At 40.6% G+C, this 25,856-nt stretch overlaps 1 protein-coding gene across 4 annotated transcripts in view; it reads left to right on the forward strand.

The window, feature by feature from the left end:
- Positions 1-3,098: 3,098 nt before the first annotated feature.
- COL14A1 (collagen type XIV alpha 1 chain) overlaps positions 3,099-25,856 on the forward strand; it is a 216,041-nt gene continuing 193,283 nt past the window's right edge. For 2 of the 4 annotated variants that reach the window (XM_025450241.3, XM_025450238.3), the window contains exons 1-2: positions 4,194-4,541; positions 19,851-19,976. In XM_025450241.3, the coding sequence (XP_025306026.3) occupies positions 19,889-19,976 (88 nt within the window). In that variant the 5' untranslated portion in view covers positions 4,194-4,541; positions 19,851-19,888. Of the gene's footprint in view, positions 3,222-3,736; positions 3,879-4,193; positions 4,542-19,850; positions 19,977-25,856 lie in introns of those variants that run through there. The other 2 variants (XM_025450239.3, XM_025450240.3) reach the window with 2 other exon arrangements.

Raw genomic sequence — 25,856 nt, forward strand, 5'->3', positions numbered from 1 at the left:
ATATATTTCAATATTTTAACAACAGGTACAGCTATATTGGTGAGTTTCTTGCTGGATGTTAGAACTATGTCTAGGTCTATTTATTGTTACTTCAGGCCTCATTGCTAGGATGATTTGAAAATAAAAATTTAGTAAATACCTTTTTCTGCCTTTGTGTCCCACCACTTTATACTCACATTTGGAGGATAGGATATCTGGTTGGCCTAGTTTAGAGTTTATGACCACAGTTGGCTAGGGGACAGTTCTGAATGACAACCCACCACAACTATATCCAATAGAGTAGAAGCAATTTCCTGGGAATGACTCAGAGCTCTGTTACTCTAGGGTGAGATACAAAGTATTTCACAGCTGGTGTAGCAGGGACATCCATCAATTAGAAAATACATTAGCCCTTGACTATAGAGAAGGGTTCTGAAAGTTCCCTGGGGGTTAACCTTCTGTTAATGGCTGTGCTGTTGCAAGACCATGACAAATACTGGTAGTCTCAGGAGCAAGGATGGGATGTTAGCATGGATGGGGAGAACATGGGAGCAGGGGTTTGACCATGGTTATGGCTCGCAGCTATGGCACTGATGCCTGCTTACTGGCTGAGTATGAACACTGTGTTAACAAAAGAAGAGGGAATGAATGCTAGGTGGAGGAAAAATCATAGCTGGCTGTTACGGGGAGGGGTGTGGAAAAGAAATGCAAATAACTCAAGAAGCTGGAAAGTGTGGTTTGCTACAGAGTGTATGAGGAAATGCACAGTGGTATTTTTGGTTTTCACACTGACTAGGAGAAAGGGAGAGTGCTACTGGAAATTGGTGATGGAGTCAGAAATAATAAATGTCCTACAATGTCTGGGGCAGACATGCTGTCCAATCCAAAATGCCAATAGCACATCTGTTGAGGAACGTTGCAAGGAGAATTTTCTGGAAAGGGCTGCTAAAGAGAGTACAACCATATGCAATGGGTAGAAGAGGGGGAGTCCTAGTTTGGGTGAGATAGCTACCATTTATCATCACTATGGATGAGGTCCATAACCACATCTGTCATTTAATCCACAAGACTGTCTCCTAAGAAACAATTGATAACTCCCTTCTTACCCAAGGAGTGAGGCTCAGAGAAGCAAAGTAACTTGACTAAAGTGACATAAGCAAGAGACAGAGCACGTTCAATTCAAGTTTGGGTCCACCGTCTTCTTGTAAGATTCCAAGGGATTGACCAGAGGAGTGAAACAGGGTGTGTGGGTGGAAGTCCTTCGAGAGAAACAAGATTGAGGTCACGTCAAACTCAGGATGAGAGTCTAATAAGAGTTGCTGAGTCCTGAAATCAATTATTGTGATATTTGGATATTTTGGGTATTTTTGGATATCTTTGAGAAGGCCCCAGATGTTCACATGTTCATTCAGATACATTGTTCTCTAGATTGGGGCCGGGGTGGGGGTGGTGTTGGAGACCATTAATGGAGTCTTCCAGTCGTTTCTATGATTCAGTTTTCAGTACTCCACCAGACTCTGAGAGCTGACCTTAAGATAAATGTTGAATAAACACTCTCTTGAAGGGGTTGGGAATTTATATACAACTGCAACATAATGGACAACTGATTAAAACCAGTCATTCTAATTCAACATTAACTGAAGTTTGTTTACATTGAAAGTGAAATGCCAGAAATAAAAAGTTAACGAAACGAAGGATGAGTTAGAAGTCTAAAAAATAACATTTTGTTCCATTACAAAATTAATATACATTTTGGTATAAGGTTTTTGCCAAATGGTGTACTTCTCTATTTGCTGTATAGGGATTTTTGTGCACATATTTCACACTTAAAACTCATCTGAGAATTCCTCATTTCTAATTTCCTATAGTTTCATCATAAATACTTTTATCCCCCCCCCCGCCTAAAACTTTGCTCTAATATGCCACTACCTTCGCCAGAAAAATTACAGGAAAAGCTGATCTTATACAAGTCATCTACATATTGGTAAAAAATGAAAGATGTGAGTAGATTTTATTTAAAAACGGAAATACCATGCAATCTAGTAATTCCACCACTGGGTATTTACTCAAGAAAAAGAAAAAAACTCATTCAAAGAGATATGTGCACCTCTATGTTTATGGCAGCATTATTCACAATAGCCAAGATAGAGAAGCAGACTAATGTCATCAATAGATGAATGGGTAAAGGAGGTGTGGCGTGCACACACACACACACACACACACACACACACACACACCAGAATATTGCTCAGCTATAAAAAAAATGAGATCTTGCTATTGTGACAATATGGATGGTGCTATTTATTGTGCTAAATGGAATAAGACAGAGAAAAACAAATGTCATATGATTTCACTTATATGTGGAATTTTAAAAAAACAACCGAACAAACCAGAAACAGACCCACAAGTACAAAGAACAAATTGGTGGTTGCCACAAGGGAGGGAGAAGAGGGAGGGGCAAAATGGGTGAAGGGGAATGGGAGACACTGGCTTCCAGTGACAGAATGAGTAAGTCCCAGGGACAAATGGCCCAGCAGAAGGAACATAGACACTGGTATTGTAATAGTGCTGCATGGTGACGGATGGCACTTGTGGTGGCCGCAGCATAATGTCTAGAGCTGTCAAATCACCGTGTCGTACCCCTGAAACTAATGTAGCATTGTGGGTCGACTATACTTAATATTTAAAATAGATTTTATTAATGAAAAGGAGGAGCACAGTCTGATGGAAGTAGGCATTTGCGCGGGGAGGTGCGGCAGAGGAACAACCAGAGTGGGGGTTGCCTGCAGGGATCAACAACGGCGTTGCAGGAATTCGGGTCTCTGCGCTTCCGTGCAGGTGGATGGGGAGGTTCGCGGCTCCCGCGCGTTCCCAAAGCTCCAGGCAGAGACACCAGGTGGCGCTCCCTCCCTTGCAGTAGACCCTCTGGAGCGCTGGGACGAAGCCTGTCTCCTTAAGAATTGCGCAGGCTGCCCGGACCCCAGAAAATTTGGTTCTGTGAAGCGCGGCTGCAAAGGGGCGCCGAGCTGTGCCCCGCCCCGCGGCTGGGCTGAGCCAATCAGAAAAGGGACCAGTGGAGACCCGGGCCTCGGTGGGCGCCGGAGCGGGCCCTGCCCACTCCAACCGCGGGCCCCGCGGGGTGTCCGGAGCGGTTACAAGGAGATGCATCTGCGCGCGACATCGGGGAAAGCTGAGCTGGTGGCTAACAGTGGTTGGGACGGTCAGACGGACCCCCTTTAAAGGTGTCAAACCCCAGAGCCTCTCTCCCTGTATCCTGAGCTGGGCACGTGGGGAGCGGGTTAAGCGGACCACTTGCCCTTTCTCTGGGGTCCCCCACCAGCCTTTAGTGGGTTTCCAACGTGAGAAAGCATTTTCTTGCGAAAACCGGAGTTCTTGCTAAATTGTTTCTGTTAACTCCCTCCCCACCCTGTGTGCGGGCAAAAGCTGAACGGCGCCCGCCGAGGGTTTGCGCGCGGTTCCGACACTGGGTAACGCGGATGACTTTCGAAGGGGGCCCCGGAGGGTGACAGCCCAGCCCTAGTTCCTAGAGACCTGGCGCCAGGTGTGGCGCACCTCGTGTGCTTCACATCTCGGCCTGGAGACTCTCGTGAGGTGGTGGCCTGCGTAGACGAGAACCACCGGGGTGTTTGATAAACGCAGAGTCCCCGGCCTCAGGCCAGAGCTGCGGGAGCTGGATCTTTGCGGGTGGGAATCTGCAGTTCAAGGAAGTCCAAGCACTGGCCGCTGCCACCAGTCGTCCTTTTAAGCTTACGAAACAGCCATTGCGACACCCTCGAAGGATTCTCCTGCGCGTGGAAATCTGAGCATCCCTGCCGTGGCGTTCTGCAGCCTTGTTCGGACGAGGACGCGCCAGGCCGCGAGGCCGGGGCCCCAGCACGGTGCGCGCGCGCTCCCAAGGGCCAGGTCCCTGTCGCTGGAAGGCAAACGGGGTCTCGGGAACGGGGAAGTGGGCACACACTACCTGGGTCCTGGAGGGGGGCCTCCAGGGGCCTCCGACCTCGCAAAGCGACTGCAGGCCTGACCCAGCGAGCCCCACCCAGGCCGGGGTCGGAGTGGACGCGCCAACGCGGCGCTTCCTGGGCTCAGGACAGCGGGTTGCAGCGCGCACCTGGGGCGGCCGCCAGGTCGCGGGACGCGCGGGGGCGGGCTCCTCGGAGGCCCTGTCGGGCGGCGGGGGTGGGGAGAGGAGGAGGAGATAAGGTGGGGGCCGTTTGGGGCGTAGGCCTGCCCCCCACCTCCCCAACCTCCGCCCCGCGGCCACCTTCCGCTCTATAATTGGCCGCGGGCTGGCCTTCCTTTCCTCTTATCTGATCCTGGGCGCCAGGCAGGAGGGGAGCGCTGCAGAGGAGGCAGCCCCGGGCTGCAGAGTGGGAGCTGGAGAGGCAGAGGGAAAGGGGGCGGAGAGGCTAATTAAGAGGGGGGCACCACGCGGGGAGCGAGCGAACGAGCCTCGCGCCGCCGGGAAGCAACGCGCGGCGACCTTGGATCCTGCCTAGGCATCGGGAGGTCCCCATCTTGGGCTAGAACATTCCCCTGCACAGGTCAGTTCCAGTCCTTCTCCGCCCTGCTCCGGGTCAGCTTTGAGAAATCTATTTGCGAGGAAGGCAAAGTGGAGAGGGCGAGCCACCTGCAGACCTGCAGGTCCACGGACCTTCTCCACGCGCGCGCCCAGGATGGCCCGGGGACCTCGGGGAGGGGGGGGGACCGGCCGGTGCACCTAGATGCCTCCTCGTGGGCGTCGCTGGGCAGGGAGTTTGGAGGTGCTACGCGATACGCATGCAAAGACCGTGACAATGCCTTGTGCTGCGCACGGGAACTGTGCCCTGTTCTTGGGTGCTGTGGGCGCACGGCGGGAAGAAGCGGGTTTGGTTTGGAGATTGTGGCAATTCCAGCCTTTCGGAGTAGAAGGGGCTCAAGGAAAGGGTGAGAAAGGGGCTTAGGAATTTGCCGTGGAGGGCTGTATATAAATGGGTAGCACGCTGTTTTATTTAGGTTGTATTTGGGGGCGCTGGGAAGAGTAGTGGATGGAGGTCGTGGGAGACCGAACTCACCCAGCCCCCCCTCCCCCCCCCCCGTGGGTACCGGCACAGATCCGCGCTGCGGGCGGGCGCTGGACGCGGAGAGCAGCAGCCGGCGGAGCGCTCACGGGGGACGTTGGCCGCAGCAGCTCTTCTGTGGCTCTGCTCGAGGAAACCCGGGGGCTTCCCGCCTTTTGCTTTGGTGCCTGGACGCTGGAGGTTGTGGCTTTGAGCTGCACCCCCGGGCTGTGGTGTTGGAGAGTCCTCTCCGCCCTGGCTTTTCCACACCGAATCTCCTGCAATTTTATCCCTTTGCACCCCTTCCTGCTTCAAGCCTCCTGTTAGGCACGCAGTGTCTGGACAGGGACGCATGCAGTGCTCCGAGGCAAGGTAGGGTTAGGGAAGGGCCAAGAGGGGCCACCCCGAGGCCACAGGAGTCGCCTCTGTCCTAGGCCAGCGCCCTGGACACCATGTGTGGGTCCAGGACCACAGACACTCCCATTTTGGGACTGGGTTCTCGGGTCCTGTGTGTGAAGCACGCCCTGTGGCACACGAGCTCAGGGTTGCCCAGAGGTGACCTCTTCTACTTAGGTACAGGCTCAGGACTGGTCTTTAGGGGAAATGCCCAAATGGAGCTTGTGTGCAGCTCTCACAGGGGCCAGGATTTCCTCCCTGAAAATTGCTTCTGGAGCTGCTACCAAAGCCCCATTCGCTCTGGAAGTTTTGGATTCCCTTTTGGAAGTGTTGGGGACTCTGCAGAGCAGCAGCTGAAGGGGATGGGAGAGAGAGAGAGAGGAACAAAGAAATAGAGAGTAAGACTTTGGTAGCTCTGTGCAGAGCAGAAATGCAAGCAGGTTTTCCTAAAATTCCTCTTTAAAGATTTAGGGGCTCATCACCTACAAAGGGCCCAGGAGGGCACTTCCTAATTGCAGTGTGGGATAAAGGAGTCTATATTCAAAGCCAGCAAAACAGCCTTAAGCTGGGTGCAATGAAGAAAATAGGTGTTATGTTTCTGATAAGGTGGTCCCGTTCTGCACACTGGTAAATTTAGAATGAGTAAGTGATTAAGTGAATGAATGAAAGGATAGCATTTGGGTTTTTTCGCGTGTTCCACAAGAGCATCTTGGATGGATTGCCTCTGAGTCCGGCCCTAATGGCTTGGTTACTGTGAGCAGACTTCAGGACACACATATATATATGTAACAGCTTTATTGAGATACAATTCATATACCACACAAGGATACAATACTATGGTTTTTATATTCACAGAGTTGTGTAGCCATCACCACAAGCAATTTTAGAACATTCTTTTTTATCATTCCAAAAAGAAATTCCATGCTTCTTAGCAGAAACTTCCCATTTCTCCCCTGGCTGACCCCCTACCCCACCTCGGCTCCTGGCAACCACTAATCTACTTTCTGTTGACATTTCACATAAATGGAGGCATACCATATGTGTGTGGTCCTTCGTGAGGGGCTCCTTTCACCTAGCAAAATGTTTTCAAGGTTTATCCATGATGCACAGTATACTCACACACTGAACACTAGACATCTCCTTCTGCCTGGAGAGCCCCGTGCCAGCATAGACCTGAGTCTCCACTGCAGCCCTGGCCTCCTGGGGGTCCCTTTGAAGGAACAGGAGCCACACTGGTGAGGCCTCTCAGTAATTCCCTGGGAAGGATTTCTTGGAACCCATCAGAATTCCTGGAACAATTTTGGGCAGGTCCCAGGCTTCAGGATTGATGGGAGGAGCCCTTTGGCCCCTTTCCTGCTGCTAACGGTCCAGCTGAGGATTTCAGAGACCCTTGGGGCCTTCCCTGCGTGTTTTGATTTTCTGAACCAGCCAGGGCTGTCTTAAGAATGGGCTGAGCAGGGGCGCCTGGGTGGCTCAGTCAGTGAAGCATCTGCCTTTGGCTCAGGTCATGTTCCTGGGGTTCTGGGATTGAGTCCTGCTTTGGGCTCCCTACTCAGTGGGCATCTGCTTCTCCCTCTTCCTCTGTTCCTCCCCCTGCGCCCCGGCCCCCCGCTGGTTCTTTCTCTCTCTCATATAAATAAATAAAACCTTTTTAAAAATGAGCTGAGAAGAGTGGTATGACCTAAGGGACCCTGGGTCAAGCCCCAGTCCACAAAAAAGTCTCAATGGGGTGTGTGCTCTTTGGCTCTTAAATACTTCCTAAAGTCACCTAGTAAAACACAGAGATCGTTTGCATGTTTTAAGCCTACAGGGTAGCAGTTATGTGACTCTAGAGCTACATTTGACTTCATTTTTACCCAAATCCATCCAAATGACTGCTGTTTTCCTGGCCTGTCTAGTGTAACGCATGATTCCTTGAAAGGACAAGGACCTTCCTGAATTGCTGTCGGGTGCAGTGCTATTGTGTGTGTACCGCTGAGCTCACGCATGATCTAGGATTTTGAGTTTGTACACAACTAGGATCTTGGTAAATGAGACATTAGATGGCCCCTGGGGGAACAGAAGAGACGGCAGGGGATGGAAGAGGAAAGCTTAAAGGAAAATGAGAGAAACAAACTCCTGGGCAGATTTGCCCTCGATATTGCTAGGTGTCAGGAAAATAATCTCCTCTTGCACCTTCTGTAATTAAATACAAAGTGCCAGAGATCCAGTTCCTCCTCTAGGTACAGTAAGCCTTGAGTGAAGACCAACCTCATCCTGTTATGGTGGGGTGGCGTGTGTGTGTGTGTGTGTGTGTGTGTGTGTGTGTGTATGTGTGTTAGAAGTGCTGGCATTTTTTTTTTTTTGAGTACCTATTAAATGCTTGCCTTTTTCTTTTTCAGAAACATATTTTAGTCTCTCAAACACTTGCAGAAGTAAATACTCTTCTTTTACTGATCAGATTGCTGAGCTCCTAGGAGATAAACTACCTTGCCTGGGGTCACAAAACCAGCATGTGACAGATACCTGATTAAGAAAAATCTGTATAAGATTTGAACCCAGATGCCACTGGATACATCCTCCATCAGCTTCTTTGGTGGGGTGGGGGAGGGGTGTGTGATCCACACAGATGATGTCAACTGAGGCCATATAGTCCTAGTAGCTGCAACAAGGAGGGGAAAGCAAGAAGATATGGGGGAAATCTAAACTTGCTCCTTCTGGGTTCCTGTCCATGTTTCTTAACCTCTTAGAGCTTTGTTTGCTCACATACAACACAGAGGTAACAATAGCCACTCTATAGGGTTAAGATCTAAGAAGATCTCATATAGAGCTTGGAAGACAAAAATGGCTATTCTCACCTACTGCTGTTTCTTCCTTCTTCCCATCTTCCTTTCCCCCATCTCTCTTTCTCTGCTTCATGTTTTGAGAGGATGGTGACTAGAAAGACTATGGGAAGTTCTGAGAGTGGAGTGTTGATGTCAGGGCTTAGAGACTAGATTTCCCATTTCTTCAAGGTGATTTTTTTTAAAGATTTAATTTATTTATTCATGATAGAGAGAGAGAGAGAGAGATTGAGAGAGAGGCAGAGACCCAGGCAGAGGGAGAAGCAGGCTCCATGCAGGGAGCCTGACACGGGACTCGATCTCGGGACTCCAGGATCACGCCCTGGGCCAAAGGCAGGCGCTAAACCACTGAGCCACCCAGGGATCCCCCAAGGTGATTTTTTAAATCTATGCTTTGACAAACTTTTCTGCCACTGGGGCTTTGTTGGAGCTACCCTGGCAGGTGTCCCTAACTTTCAATTTTAGGGAGCAGTGCTTGGTCTCTTTCCTCCCAGAAATGACCTAGATTGCTTATGAAAATTGATACAGAGGGAGACTGGGCTTTGCTGAGTTCATCAAGGGTCTTAGGATGTGTCTATAACATATATAGGAGTCCCTATAGTCCCTATAGTCTCTAAAGTCCCTATAGGAGCTTTATAGGGGATGCTTCATAGGATAAATATCTGTTCCTGGATGGCTTTCTGTCTGGTTTTAGACACAGATTGATGTCTATATTGAAATGAATTGATATCTAAAAATGATATTCTACTGCAGGTTTTTTGCTTCTATTCTTCTTCTGCTTCCCTGATCTGCCTCCTGCCACGTACAAAAACTGTGCTAAGCATCCACAGTACAGTGGGGAAAAATATACGTTGGTAGATAGAAATGCAAATAGCCAATTACAGTACAGTGTTAAATGCTATAGAATGGAATATATCGATTACTACCAGGGGGAGCATCCAGGCCCAGACTTGGGAGATCAGGGAAGCCTTCCTCAAGAATGGGATATCTACGCTGAGATGTGCAGCTACCCTTTATACTGGTTATAATATAGAGTCTAGTTCAAAACAACACCCCATTTCTTTGACCAAGGAGCTATGTCAGTCTTTAAAAAAAGAAAGAGAAAAAAAGCCAGGTAATGGATCATTCCTGAATGAAGGAGCTGTCACTCTAATTTGCCATGCTTTGGGGATGGCTGTGCCTTCTGTCCTGTAGAATTTACAGCACATAGTTTAAGACTGAGCAGCTGCATTTCTGAGGCCAATTTGCAGTCAAGTCCCTTGCTGTTAATCTACATAGGGTCTTCATAGGAATTAGGAAAAGGTGGTCTCTCTGGGCATACCCATGCCATTGAAAGAAGAAAATGGTGCCTTTTCCTTTGAATAATACAGCTTTGCATGCAACTTGGAGAGCAGAGCATCTGCCCTTTTCACGCATCACTCACTGTTGGCCAAGTGCAAATTGTGCAGTGCATCAACTGTAACATGTATACATCAGCCCTGATCATTCAATCATTGATTATTCAATCAATCAATGTTTATTCATAACCTACTATGCACTTTGAACCTTTTTGGTTATGGGTTAAACTGCCATGTAGATATCTTCTAGTACCCAAAATCCAGTAGGTAAAAGTAGTTACTGAGGCCCTGCAGTTAGTTGGAGAGCTGCAGTGGTATAAGGGGGAGAAGCAATCTATTGGCATTGTGCAGTGAGTGAGTGAGCTAGGCCGGTGCTAAACAAACTATGGTCTGCTGGTTGGTGTCCTTTCACAAACTGTTACTTCTCCCTGCTGAGATAAAACTGTATTAGGATCAAGTATGTCACCAGGCACAGATACGTAAATCAAATATGTCACTAAATACACTGTTAGTTCAGCTGAAATATTATTTCTTCATTGCAAAGCTCTTTCCTGAAGAAGGAAGTAAGACAGTGCCTTGATTTACATTTCAGTATAATGTCTTTATTTCATTGTGGACCAATAACAAACTGTTCATAGACTGGCTATTTTTGAGGAGTACCAATCTAGGTACTGATTGGCTAGTACCAATCTAGTACTCATTGGCTAATATCTGGCCAGGTAGGTGATTCTGTCTTTATACTATTTACTGTCTAACTTTTTTCTTCTTTTCTTTTCTTTTCTTTTCTTTCTTTTCTTTTCTTTTCTTCTTTTCTTTTCTTTCTTTCTTTCTTTCTTTCTTTCTTTCTTTCTTTCTTTCTTTCTTTTTCTTCTTCTCTTTCCTTTCTTCTCTTCTTTTTTACCTTCTCATCTTTGTCTTTGTAATTGTTCCTCTCCCCCCTGTTTCCTTATTTCTAGCTTACTCTTTCTTTCCCTTCCATTTCGATGTTGTGAATTTGATTTGGAAGGTTTTTTTCTATATTTTATTAATTTTTAAATGATTTTATTTATTTGTTGACTAAGAGAGAAAGAGAGAGAGAGAGAGCGAGAGAGAGAGAGAGAGCCTGTGAAAGAGCACATGCAAGGGGAGCAGAAGAGGGAGAAGGAGAAGCAGGCTCCCTATTCAGGGGAACCCAATATGGGGCTCCATCCCAGGACCTTGGGATCATGACCTGAGCCAAAGGCAGAGCTTAACTGAGCCACCCAGGCACCCCCTCCTTTTTTTTGTATTTTAAAAAGCAAAATGAGAGAAGCCCAAATACATAAGATAAGAAATGAAAATAGAAAATAATCACAAAATTAGAGGAATTTATAAGACTAGAATAGTAATTACAATTATTGCATGTCAATACATTAGAAAACTAGGATGAAATGGGTTATTTTAAAACAACATACAAATTACTAAAATACCCTAGGTCTACATAAATCATAAATAAGACAAGGAGCATAAAAATTTTGAAAAGTAGTTAAAAAGTAGCCTGCCCTAAATGCCAAACTTCCATGGTTTTGCAATTAAATGCCAACAAAAATGTATAAAAAAATCAGTCATACCAATACTGTTATAACTGTCCCAAAGGACCATTTACAGAAAGAAGAGAAACTTCAAAGTTATTTTTATGAAGTTGGAAATATAATACTAATATACACATTTGACACAGCATAAAAGAAAGCTACAGACTCATCTCACTTATTAATATCAGTGCACTTGTTAATATGAATTAATGTGTATTAGCAAATAGAACTCAGTAACACATCAGAGAATAATACACCTCTCTAGCGTTACTGCAGTTACTTTTATAGTAAGGCTTGTTATCAGGAATTAGGAGTTCTCTGACTTTGTTCTTCTTCTTCTTTTTTTTTTTTTTAAGATTTTATTTATTTATTCATGAGAGACACAGAGAGAGAGAGGCAGAGACACAGGCAGAGGGAGAAGCAGGCTCCACGCAGCGAGCCCGATGTGGGACTCGATCCCAGGACCCCAGGATCATGCCCTGAACCAAAGGCAGACGCTTTAACCGCTGAGCCACCCAGGCATCCCTTTGTTCTTCTTCTTTTTTTTTTTAAATTTGTTTTGGTTTTTCTAAGTTCTTTGCATTTCCCTGCAAGTTCTTAGAATCATTTAGTTAATTTCTACAAAAAAATAACTTGAGAGTTTGATAAGACTGCTTTGGATTCAAAGCAATCCAAACATGTTTTTCAATCTATGAACATGGTATACTGCTCTATGTATTTAGGCATTTTTAAGTGTCTCTCAGAAATTCAGCTTTGTGTCTTTCAAGGTTTTACCCAAAGAGTATAAAATTACTGATTTCTAAGTATTTTGTGTTTTTTGATGTTATTGTATGTGAAATTTAAAAAAACATTTTCTTTTCCATTTGTTTGCTACTATAAGAATATGGTTAATTTTTGCCTATTGATCTGTTCCTGCAGCCTTGGTAATTTTACTTATTAGTTCAAGTAGGTTTTTTTCTTTGATATATTCTCTAGGATTTTCTGTGCCAAAAATCATGTTGATTTTAAGTAAAGACAGTTTTGCTTCTTCCTTCCCATTCTTTCTTTTTTCTTTTCTTTTCTTTTTTTCTTTCTTTTCTTTTCTTTTCCTTCCTTCCTTCCTTCCTTCCTTCCTCCCTCCCTCCCTCCCTCCCTCCCTCCCTCCCTTTCTTCTTCTTCTTCTTCTTCTTCTTCTTCTTCTTCTTCTTCTTCTTCTTCTTCTTTTCTTTTCTTTTCTTTTCTTTTCTTTCTTCTTTCTTTCTTTCTTTCTTTCTTTCTTTCTTTCTTTCTTCTTTCTTTCTTTCTTTCTTTCCCTTATTGCACTAACTAGGACCTCTAGTACAATGCCAAATGAAATGGTAAAATGTTACCATGTTGATATTCATGTTCTATTCTTGATCTTAGGAGAGAAGCATTCAGTATTTCTCCATTAAATATGGTTTTTCCATAGATGCACTTTATCAGATTGGTAAAGTTCCCCTCTATTCTTAGTTTACTGACTTTCTTTTAAATCATGAATGGATAGTGAATTTTTTTAACTGCTTTCTCTGCTTCTATCGAGGTAATACATATATTTATTTATATATTTTTTAACATGCTGAATGATACTGATTTTAAAATATTAGTCAGAACATTTGTAGAATATACCCCACTTGGTAATGACTTTTTAAATTATTTTTTTATATATTGGTGAATGGATTTTTTAGTCTATGTTCATGAGGGATAGTCTGTGGTTTTTAGGTTTTGTAATGACATCTGATTCTGGTAAAAAGATTATGCTGGCTCACCTCTGTTTTCTGAAAGGGTTTGTGTGGGATTGATACTTTATCTTCCTTAAATATTTAATGAATTCACTAGTGAAAGCATCTAGTGTTGTGATTTTATTTTTAGGAATATATATATATTAAATATTTATTTGAGTATAATTGACACATCAGTTTCAGGTATATGAGACAGTGTGTGATTCAACAAGTTTATACATTATGTTATGTTCACCACAAGTGTAACTACCATCTGTTCCATTGCTCTTACAATGTCATTGATATGTTCTTTATGCTGTGCCTTTTATCCCCATGGCTTATTCATTCCATAACTGGAAGGCTGTATTTCCCACTCCCCTTTGTCCATTATGTCCAGTCCCCATCCACCTCCCCTCTGGTAACCTGAATATTTTTAATAACAAATTCAATCTCTAGAATAGATATAGGGCTATTTGGATTTTCTGTTTTTTTCATGTGTCTGTTTTAGCAAGCTGAAGGTTTCAAGAGCTTTTTCTAATTAAGCTAAATTGTTGGACTTATTGGCATAAAGTTATTAATATTTTTCCTTTTTTCATTTGTTGGTATGTGACATATGTAGTGATATCATTTCTTTTTTTTCTGGAATTGTTAGCTGTGTTTCCTATCTCTGTTTCTTGATGACTCTTTCTTAAAGCTTTGCAATTTTATTAATATTTCAGAGAAGCAAATTTTGGCCTTGGTAATTTTCACTAATATTAGTTTTATAGTTCTTTGGTTTTTACTCTTATTAATCTCTCTTTTTCGATTTAATTTGGATTTAATTTGCTTTCCTTTTTGTGGCTTCTTTAGGTGGAACATTAGATCATTGATTTTAAATCTTTCTTCTTTTTATGTAAATATATTAACCTAGAAATTTCTCTGCTCCCTCAACTGCATTCCACAGATGTTCATGTGTTGTCTTTGTATTTTTGTTCCCTCCCAAATATTTTTCTTAATTTCCATTGTGATTTCTTCTTTGACTTATGGATTAATTAGAAACATGTTGTTTAATCTCCAATTTTTGAATTTGTAAAGATATATTAATATTGTTGATCTCTAATTTAATTCTGTTACTGTCAGAAAGCATACTCGTAAACTTTCAAACTTTTGAAATTTCTTAAGTCTCATGTTATGGCCCAGGATATGGCCTATTTTATAAAACTTCCTATGTACATTTAGAAAACAGTACATTCTACAGTTGGTGGTTGTAATGTTCAATAAATATTAATTTGTACACAGTTACTAACATCTGCTGTGTTTTTACTGATTGTTTAGTTTTTCAGTCAATTTCTGAATAGAATAATAAGTAAATTCAGTCAATTTACTTATTATTCCATTCTTCCATTCCATTCTATTTCAGTTTTTGCAAATGTATTTTGAAGCTCTATTATTAAATGCACATACATTTATGATGTCTAAGTTTTTTTTGATTATCATTCTGAAATATGAAGGATTTGAGGAGAGTTTTTATCCTGATTTTATTTCTCCATATTGTAGCTCACTGTTTTCTCAATTTCCAGTCTCTTGAATTCCTGAACTCTTCTGCTCTTTGATAATTTATGCTAATAAAACTGGCTTTCCAATTGATTTTGAGTCACAATGCCATGCCCAGTGGGGAGTTCCCTCAGGTAGAAAAAAGGCTAATCACTAAGTTAATAGTATCAAAACTAGGTTTTCTTTCTTCTGAACTTAGAATTGTTTTCTACTAAGTCGTGATGCTAGCAGATAAGAGTAATAACCACTAACTTCCTCTGGGAAATGCTTTTAAGTAGACCTCATTAGCCAATCCTGGAAACTTCTTTGATTATTCTGGATGTGTGGAGGGTGGCTTTTTCATTGGAGAGGAGAAATAAGGAAGGCTAAACAACATCAACGTGCTGGGTAATACGTTGGACCTGTATGTAGTCTTTTTAATCTACAGATCTGTATGATGACCTAGATCTTCGATTGACTATAAAATTCTCCTTTTATAAAGTGAACATTAAAGTATAAACAAAGGAGGGGTGGGAAAAGCATCTTAGAGGTCATAACTGTCCAGTTCCCCTTCCCTTTTATAACATCTGCTATGAGCAGAACAACCTGCTACTGCCTCTGAACTTCTAGTAAAAAAGAACTGGTTCTAAATATGGAGAATTTTTACATCCAAATCCACATCTTCAGTAATGCAAGTTTGATTTGCAGAAGCTGCACAAAATATCTTGTTTTATTTTCTGCATGAAAGCTCTTCAAATATTTGAAGACATTCATCATATGCCTCTGATTCTTATTTTTCCTAGGCTTAAAACATGCTTAAACATCCCCATTTCTTTTAAATCTTTGCATGAACTTGTCAACTAGAACTAAGTCTTTTTTTAATTTTATTTATTTATTTATTTATTTATCTCTGAGTAGCTCTTAAGTCAAATCTTCCACATCCTCATATGGTTAATTATTTTGAATCTATATAGACCTGTCATCTGGAAAATGATAAAATATAGATAGGAATGTATTTTGAAAAGTTTAGAGCAGTTCACCCATGCAAATAATTGTGTCTCTGTCATTATCTGGGTCTTCAGTTTTTGTCTAAACCTTTTGCCAAGTTAGTCCCCTTAATATGATGGGGTAGATAAAGACTTCTTGCATTTCCTTTCTCCTTTAGGGTCTACTCAAGTAGCAAATTCTTTATCATTCCCTTGTCGTGTTCTTTCAACCCTTTGCTAAGATGGAATGAGTTATAACATTTTGAGAGCTACCTCTACCTGTGTTCTAAGCACATTATCTGCATTATCTCAATCATTGTATAAGATAGATGTTAATTAGCACATTTTGTATAAAGAAACCAAGTCAGAATGGTTAAACCAGTAAGCCAAGGACCCTGAACAATATATTGGCAGATTTTGGTCCTAACTCCCAGTTTTCTATATATATACCACCACTTCGTGGCCTTTGTTCTATTTTGTACTTATGTAGCTTTGCAATGTGTTTGCTTGTGATCTTTCTTTTCAATAAAATAGATCACTGAGGGCAGGGATTATATAGTATAAAGTTTTGTGTTTTCCTTAGTTCCAAGTAGAAAGTTTTGGTATCTAATACTACAAATAACAGGCTCTCTAAAGACCATATGCCAGATGGCTAGCAGCAATTTTGTTTAAGTTCACTTTTTTTTGTAAGTTAGCACTCACTGAATAGAACATTTTCCAAGATTTGAATGTATGTATATGTGTAAGTCTGTGCAACTGTCTGTGTGTGTGTGTATGAGTGGTTTACAAAACTTTAGAATAAATGTTTTAAGGAATTTTGATAAAACTGACTATACTCAGGGACTTTGCTCCTTATTAAACTCAACTATACAAATGACATTAAGTAAAACAAACATATGAAGTAGAAGAAAGGCAAATTAGTCCTAATGGGGATAGTTTTCAATTACTGACTACAAAATTGTGAGTGTTTTGAGAAAACCTGTAATAGACATTATCAGCTTTCCGAAAATTTAGTTTATACCTTCTGAACTTAGAAATTAACAGCCATTTTTAACATGTTTTTAAACAACAACAACAAAAAAATCAAGGCAGAGTTATTTGTCTTGGGCAGGCTTTTGGGCAAAGTTTCAACAAATTAGGCTTTGACATTTTGGTAAATGTTAAAGTATCTCATGGCACTTTAATAGGAATTGGGATTTTTCTTGCCCCTATTTTACTGTCCAAAAATTTGAGACTTGGCAAAAAACCTTGGGAAAACTAAATTCCACTTCTCTCAATATGGTATTACTCATCCTAATTTAAAGTAAACAACAAAAAGGAAGATTTAAAGATAAGCTATGGCTACAATTTTTCCATATAAATAATCTTTTTTAAAAAAAGATTACCAGGAGTAGGGTAGAATTAGTTAATTAATTACAATTAAATTTTGTGCAATGCAGAGTAATTTCCAATGTGGCTTGTTAATTATTGCTTCAAAACACCTGGACACAGGAACTGTAGTGTCCTTTTTTTTTTTTTATAATGAATCTTGGGCTTTTTCTTTTTTTTAAGATTTTATTTATTTATTCATGAGAAACACACACAGAGAGAGAGAGAGAGAGAGAGGCAGAGACACAGGCAGAGGGAGAAGCAGGCTCCATGCAGGGAGCTCGTCCTGGGACTGGATCCAGGGTCTCCAGGATCATGCCCTGGGCTGAAGGAGGCGCTAAACCGCTGGGCCACCCCGGCTGCCCAGGAACTGTAGTGTCTTAAAGAGGACAGAGAAAGGCTTTTGGATTATGGCTTGTAAAAGGACCTTTTGGTCCTACGTTAAAATACTATCATATGGTTTCTGATGAAAGTCCCTGATCCTAAAGTGTATGCCAGGAACACAGATGTGGCCTATTTCTTTACTGCTCTTTTTTCTTTGCCTTGTTCTGGTTGAAACCTAGTGTTTATAGTGTTGGGGTACAAAATCTGAGAATGTTTTATTTGAGTTGAGAGAGTGGTTCTACTGGATGGGGTGTTTTGGGGGGGTATAGTGGCAGCTATCTGGGTGACTGACAGAGTTGTTGATGTCTTGGCTGCAGTAGGGCTGAAACCCACTCCCATATCTTTTCAATTCCTCTGTATTTGTGCCTTTGTCTATATAAGTGCAACTCACATCCCTTTGGATAATCCCCTAAATCTTGTTCCTTTTGCCTCTGAAGAGTGAGGATTCTACATATGCCCCAGGGTCTTTCCTCCTTTGATTCATCAAAATTTATTCACCATTTGTCCCTTTTCCTCTGTGTTGTGACAAAAGGTTGGTTTACTAATCTGTAGTGAATCAACCCAAGCTAAAATGCTAAATATGTATAAAATAAAATACATATGTTAGTCCCTGAATGTGTTGCTTATTCTTTTAGGATAGGCACTTAATGTATTGTCTATTCCATTAGGAATTCTAAGGAGCTGCCAGTATGTGAATGTCATAATTCCAGGAAATATTCTTTAAAAAAAAAACATTTTTTAAAGATTTTATTTATTTATTTGAGAGAGAGAGCACAGAGCAGAGGGAGCGGCAAAGGCAGAGAGAGAAGCAGACTCCCTGCTGAGCAGGGAGTCTGATGCTGGGCTAGATCCCAGGACCTTGGGATCACGATCTGAGCTGAAGGCAGATGTTTAACCGATTGAACCACTCAGGCGCTCCAATCTAAGGAAATATTCTTTTGTAATTAGCATTTTGAAACTATGGTAGGCTGGTAAGGAAAGATATTTTTGGGATCTCTAGATAAAATTGAGTACATTCTTTAATTTTAATTATGGGATCTTAACTTGATTATTTATATGATTATTAGATCATATAAATACAGTACAGATTTCTATGATTAATCATATACAGTAAAATGGAAGTATAGATCTCTTTTATTGGGAACACAAAGGAGTTGCACATTAAACTGTCATTAGGTATTGTAAAAAAGTACTTGCCAAAAAATTTGTTTTTTGAATGATTGCTTGAAAGAAGTACAATTATTTATTCCTCTGGGTACTCTGAAATAACATCAGAATCTCAGAGGTGTAAGTGCATCAGTCCTATTGCTTTGAGAGTTCATAGACTTATACTCTGATACATTCACTGAGATTACCCTTCAGTTAAAAGAGAAATTAAAGCCTTATGATGTGGCCAAAGCATATTCAGAGGAAAATTAATGGCCTGAAATTAAGAATAATATTACATTACTTAAAAATTCAACAAAAAACCCCAAAGAACAACAAAGAGCAAATAAAACAATAAAAGCAGAAAAGCAAAAAGAAGCAATTCCTAATGATAAATGCAGAAATAAATTTAGAAAAAACATAATATTGACAAGTTAAGAAAAACTTCTCAAAGAAATTACAAAGTAGACAAATATATAGATTCTCCATTCTGGAGGGAGAGGAGAAGTCAGAAACACACCACTTTGATACTATCATGGAGCTATAACCAAGAAAGATAGGTTTTGAGAGATCACAACTCTGTGCCAATAAATTGTATAATTAAATATGTCCCAAATATCGCAGCGGACACTCTAAAAACATTATTTGCTATTTGCTATTTGCTATCTGAAATTCGCCTCAGATCCTTTGTGAAACAGTATTAGAGAATAAATGAATAAATGAATGAACAAATGGATGAAAAAAATGCCCTGGGTAGAAGGAAAATTTTGAGATATCTTTTTACAGTCTGTAGGAAGGACTCAGAGTTTTTTCCTCTATAATGGCTTGTAGTAGAGTTGTGCTCAACAGTTTGTAGACTGGCTTCGTAAATTAATACCAGGCACCTTTGCTGCTTCTCTCTCTGCTTCCATTTTTCCTCCCTCCCTGTTCTTCCTTTCCTACCTTCTTCCCCTTTTTATCTCTCTCCCTTTTTCTTAGAGGTTTTCTTTATGTCCTCGTGAAAAAGAAAAACTTGGACTTGTTTTTAGATTCATACCAGAGAGAAAAAAGTTATGAGAAAAGATGAAAGGATCATTGGTTTTTTCAGCCCAATGTAATAAAAGCAGAAAGTGATTTCATATTAGCACCAAGTGGTTTTTTCAACTTCTTTTTGATTACCAGAGGAAAGGTCCCATATATCATCTTTTCTTTGTAGGCAATAGAAGGCAACAGTAGGGCTTTTAACTGTATGTGAAAAATATGGAGGAGCACATTACTGTCAAGAAAATTGTGATTGTCTGGTTATAATGGTCATTTCAGGTAAATTTTTGGAATTTATCCATTTGGAAAATACACTGTGCAATGTATGCCTTACAAAGAGTCACGGGGGACTATCTGAGCTTCTTAAATATTTCAGATGATTCTTTACATTTGCAACATCTTCTCAAAAATTTTTCTTTTATCAGTTTAAATTTTAGAGTGTAATATATGGTACTCTGGGGAATGAATTACTTCCTCACATTACGAATCTGTGTTGGCTTGTTTGCCTGTCCTAGATGACTACATATACTCTATTTTCAGGCTTCTCAAAATATTCCTGTGCTCTTTATTTCCAGGACTGCTGCTGCATCCCATATGAAAAGCAGAGGATAAAATGAAGATTTTTCAGTGCAACATGCAATACTGGCTGTTTCCAGCTCTTCTGGCAATTGCTTATTTTTGTACCATTGTCCAGGGTCAAGGTAATGCAAAACTTTAAGATAATCATTAGGGTCTGGGACTCTAGATGCATTGGTTCTATTTATTATTTTTTACTTTATTTACTCTTACAGTATTTCATGGCTTCTTCTGTGTTTCTAGGCAGGGTCATTTGTTGGCTTTTACTCAGTTTTACTGTTTACCTTGTAGAAATGTGCCACAACTTTGATGAGGGTTAAGCCCTCACCAGTGACTAAGCATAGTAATTTTGTGGTGGTTTGTTAAACAGCTTGTTCTTCACATGCTTCTGGAAAGACTGTGCAGATTTAATTTGTAAAAGTCAAATTCACATGCTCCAAAATCGGTTCCATTAATGAGAAGCTATAATGGGTGTAGATATCTACCCTAGTCATGCCTTGTCTCTTAAATAGAAGGTCTACAAAGTATAGCTACCACTTCCTACTTAGTCTTTATTATTCTATTCCTTTCTTTAGAAACTAGCACATAGCATAAAGGTCACTAAAAGCCTGACAGAGGCTGATGATATGCCATTTTAAGCATTTCCAAAGATTTGTTTTGTTTGCTTTGTTTTATTTGAACTTAGTTTTTGAAATCTATTATTTGTATTACTTAGGTCTGCAATTTTATTCTCAATTTCTACTCATTTTTTTTAAGTATGTTAAGAGTCCGTAAACTACCTCTCATGGGCCACATCCGACCCACTGCTTGATTTTGTCATTAAAATTTTATTAGAATGCAGATATTTATTTACATATGTCTGTGGCTGCTTCACATTGTGAAGTCCAGTAGTTGTGATAGAGACTGTAGGGTGCAAAGCCTGAAATATTTATTATCTGGGCTTTTGCAGATAAAGTGTGCTAACCTCTGAAGTGCACAACATGTATAAGTGAGCAAAACTCTATTACTAGGTAAACGTGCTAATCTTGCAAAAACAGAAATGTTAGTGCTGAAATAGTCATTCATCAGCTTAGCAAGGAAATCCTAATGTGATAAGGAACGTTATTTTAGGAGTGTTAAATGTCTAATGTTTGGAATTTATGGTTATAGAAAAGTCAAATGTTAAGAACCACCACACCCTACTTCCTTAAAGTGAGGCATGCTTGTTTGGAAAAGCATGGAACTTGACCCTTTGCATGTTCAAATAGTGTTAAAGCCCTATTTCCAACTGCTTCATGCAGCACATAGGAAACAGACAGACAAATTCTTCTTCTCCTGTTTGTATTAATACAAGAACGCTTTCAGCAGTGATCCTAGAAATCCCAGATAACCCGCCATCTATGCTGTGGGATATGAGACACAAGTCCTTTGGAACAAAGGGCAGGAAAATCACAAAGCCCCTCAGAGTTGCCACCTTAGTCTAACGTAATTCAGGAATGGCCATCCTGGCAGAGAATGTGAACCTACATTGGCTCAAAATAGCTGTTTATAGCTAGACTATTCCAGCATCTTTTTTTTTTTTTTAAGACAAGTTGTTAAATGAACTGGAACACAGAAAACATATTGTGTTGGCTGTAAGAAAAAAAAGTGTGTATTGCATCACAGAATGGTGGGACTAATATTTTCTCAGTATTTCATAGTAAATCTGTACTTGTTTCCAGCAGTGTTTATTTTGGATGGTTACAAGCAGAAACCACTGAAGATAAAGTAACTGTCATTAAAAACCTCAAACATATAAAATTGAAGACTTTGCATCAGGGCTAGATTTAACTTTGTAAAGATCCCCGTGTTAAGAAGTTAATACATATTTTTTGTTGTTAGTAGTAGTCAAACATATTTGGACAGTTGAGAATATTTTCTTTACTGCTATTTTCAGCATCTTTATAATAGGTCATGAAATGTAACATAGTAGGTTCTAAGCAAGATAAAAAGACCCCCCCCCCCCAGTATATCCCACAGTAAATTTCTCTAAAATTTTAAGTTCTCCTATTTATAGAACATTGGGAAGTACATTTTTAAAAAGGATTTGTTTATTTATTTGAGAGACCCAGAGAAAGTGAGAGCAAGAGGAGGGGCAGAGGGAGAGGGAAAGAAATCCTCAAGCAGATTCCCTGGTGAGCTCGGAGCCCAACCCAGGGCTCAGTCCCAGGACCCTGAGATCCTGACCTGAGCTGAAATTAGGAGTCAACACTTAACCAACTGAGCCACCCAGGCGCCCCTGGGCAGTGCATTTAATTGAAAAATGACCGAGATAAAAAGCCAAGGTTTTTGTTGTTTGTTTGGGTGTTTTTAGATCACTTGGAAAAATAAGCCAAATACTCTGCTGCTTAAAGGTCATTTACTTAATAAATATAAGACGTTGTTCTATTGATACTGTACCTAAAACTACGTTTTGAAAGAGAACACATTCTCACTGCCCATACTATTCCATCTAGATCAGTCAGAGGTTTTTGGTTGCAAATAAAAAAAACTTCGGGCAGCCCTGGTGGCTCAGCAGTTTAGCACCACCTTCAGCCCAGGGCAAGATCCTGGAGACCCGGGATTGAGTCCCATGTCGGGCTCCCTGCATGGAGCCTGCTTCACTCTCTTCCTATGTCTCTGCCTCTCTCTCTCTCTCATGAATAAATAAATAAAATCTTAAAATAAAAAACTTTTTCTGGACACTGGAAGAAAAAAAAATTGCTGGGAAGTAACGAAGTAGCTCATATCATTAAAGTTGAAGTTAAGTAATTAAGTTTGAAAAGGATAAGAGGGATCCCTGGGTGGCTCAGTCGCTTAGCGCCTGCCTTCAGTCCAGGGTGTGATCCTGGAGACCCAGGATCAAGTCCCAGGTTGGGCTCCCTGCATGGAGCTTGCTTTTCCCTCTGCCTGTGTCTCTGCCTCTCTCTCTCTCTCTCTCTTTCTATCATAAATTAAAAAAAATCTTTAAATAAAAAAAAGTAGTGTTTCAGGAAATTAAAGAAAATATTTTATTAAAAATAAATCTTTGAGGGTACCTGGGTGGCTCAGTCAGTGGAGCATCTGACTCTTGATTTCAGCTCAGGTCATGATCTCAGGGTGGTGAGATGGAGCCCAGCCTCAGCTCTGTGCTGGGCTTCGAGCCTGCTTAGGATTCTCTCCCTCTCCCCCTTTTTCCTCTACCTCTCTCTACCCCCCTCCAAAACACATGCACAGGCTCTCAAAAAAAAAAAAAAGGACTCTGCATAGGTAGTCACATATCAAAACAACAAGATTTCAGTTGTTGAGTTGAAGTGAAAGAAAGGAAAAAAGAAAGAAAGGGAGAGAAGGAAGGAAGGGAAGGAGAGAAGGATGGAAAGTTAACACTTAATAGTCACATTATGAAATATAACTTCCCAAATGCCTGTTGATAACAGTGAGGCTCCAATAAATAACATAAACATTCATTTTTCTGACTATAGATTTGATTTCTATGAGAATAATTGTAGTGAAATTTGGGGTTTAAAAAAAATTCCCTCTCAAAAAGAAAAAACACCCACAGCACAACAAAACAAAAATAGCTCTATACATTCAGTAACAAGCCAAACCCTGTAGTAGGGAGGAAAATAAGGAATGGATCCTTCTCATTCTTTCTCCTCAATTTTCCTTCAGGATGTAATACATATATTCACAAATGTTGTATTTGGCTCAATCCCACACAGGAAGCCTGGCTTCACCATGCAAGGAATGAGTTGGTTGGCTTGCCCTGGGTTCTTGCTGTGTACTAGAAAGCAAACTTTACACTTGTTTTTTGTCTTCTTTAAAAGCTTAGAATTTTAACTGATATGAATTAAATTCTGAGTCAAATTCATGTCAGCATTTATAATTATTATTGGAAGTTAAGTGTACGTATAGAAGCACCTCCTTTGTGCTTGCAAAAAGATAATTAATGGGTCTGGCAATGAATATACCCAACTTTTTGTTTCATGAGATAAGAACAATTATTTCTACATTGCATTTACAGTGTTTCTGTCAATCTTTGCTATCTCACTCTGGCACAAGTCCCAGTGTCTTCCATACAGAGAAAATAACCAACTTTGAAGTTTGAAACTATGATCTCATTCCTCCTTCTTTCTTAACTAGCATTTTTTCTGTTCACTCTTAACCCCCTAAAGGCAAAAAATATAAAGGAAATGTGAACTTTGTGTCTAACCCAGATTTTTATTTACTGATTGTGAGAATATTTTTGCTTATATAGGCAATGAATGTGGTCTGTTGTTAAAAGAGAATGGTGGTATTGCCTTTTGCCAGCAGTTCTAATAGGAGTGCCGTCATATGTATCACTTGTAAATTGTTTAAAAAGTTGAACACCGATGGATTTAGCTGTTGCATTTGCGGAAGCTGTGTTTCCAAGAGTAGTTTAATGGAAGCCAATGCCACTCTGGGTCTGGAGTACCATCTGTATTGTCTGGGCATGATCCATGGGATCAGAGCATGGTCATTGTCATCTTCACTTTCTCCTGGGGGTTCAGAAGACTGGAGCTATTGATTAAAAATATGTGGCATGGCTGTAAATTCAGACCACATTTAAAGAACAGTAGCCTGGGTAGAAAATGCTGTAAAGATATCTCATCTTTAATCTAGGAATTCTGAATGTCATTGACTTATTTGCCCTCCTTGAGAAGTCAGCATCCCTGGGGTACCGATAGAATTGGTTGATCCTCTTACAATGGTCTAGACTGAGGCCTTCATCCTGCTTGTTGTTCTTCTCCACTTGCTGATTCCTAGGCATGTCAGCTGTATTTTGCCAGAACATTCATGCAGAGCTTTGTAATAAGCATGGCCAATGATGTCTACAAGCCCACTGGCAAGATTTGGCCAAGAAACTGGATATATTTAAAATGCTTTAATTCTTATTTTACATCTTCTTCCATAATTAATAGGAGCCTACCTATGCATAGATTATTCTCGCCAAGTTCCAGATTAAGCAAAATAGTAATAGTTCTTCGGTTCATCCAAATGTTAGGTTTGGCCACCTTCCTCTTGAATTTCAAAATAGTTATGATAAATCCATATTTTCCCATAAACGAGAGAAATGTAAATTCTTTCTTCCATTCAAATTGAGAATGGGAAGTTAATGTTTTTGCTTTGCATGGCTAGCATTTTCTACTAGAAGTAGTAAAGGGCAGTAGAAGGAGAATACCTACTCTTAAGATTGTCTATTTCATTGCTTATTGATTTTGGATGAGTGGGTAGTTTGTAGAGTAAGTCACTTATTCATCTAGCTCAGTGAAGGGTGCCTTCTTGAGATGGCTCTTCTGCCAAAGAAACAGAGCATTTCATTGGGGTCAGGGATTGTCACTCACCAGTATGTGAACTTGGGCAAGTCTCTAGCTTCTCTTTGGTTCTCTTATATATAAAATTCAGATATCAGTGTATTTTTGTGAGAATTAAATGAGCTTTTGAGTTCACCCCTTTAATGAAGTGAGGGCAGGAGGAGGAAACATTTATTGACCACCTATTACATTGCGTATACCCATTATCCTATTGTACGTTTGCCATCTATCTTGTGCAGAATGCATTGCTGTCACCTTTTCTAAAAATAGAGCTTTGGAAGAAATGATCACTCAAGATTATTATCTAATAAGTGACATAACTGGAGTCAAATTAATGTCCAAACCTCATATTGTGCCACATGCCTATTAAGGAGAATGTTTGTTTCCCCCACCCCCACCCATTCTTTCTGTTTCCTAAAGTGAGAAAGAAAGATAGGGCATAAAAGTGGGTAGTGTTAAATCTTCTGTTACATGAAAGCTTTTCTTTTTTGACAAACTAATATTGGTACTATGTAATTAAAATCTTATTAAAATATTTCTTTTGAAATTCTGGAACACTGATGTAGAGTTCCAAAAACATGTTTTGAAGTTTGAATGACATACACAAAAGTAATAGAGACCTATCCATTTTATGAACTATCAGAAAGGATTAAATGTACTGGCATGGTTCATGACCATATGCTGTGTTTCTTT

The sequence above is a fragment of the Canis lupus genome, chromosome 13 (genome assembly GCF_003254725.2).
Source record: "Canis lupus dingo isolate Sandy chromosome 13, ASM325472v2, whole genome shotgun sequence".
Classification (NCBI taxonomy): domain Eukaryota; kingdom Metazoa; phylum Chordata; class Mammalia; order Carnivora; family Canidae; genus Canis; species Canis lupus.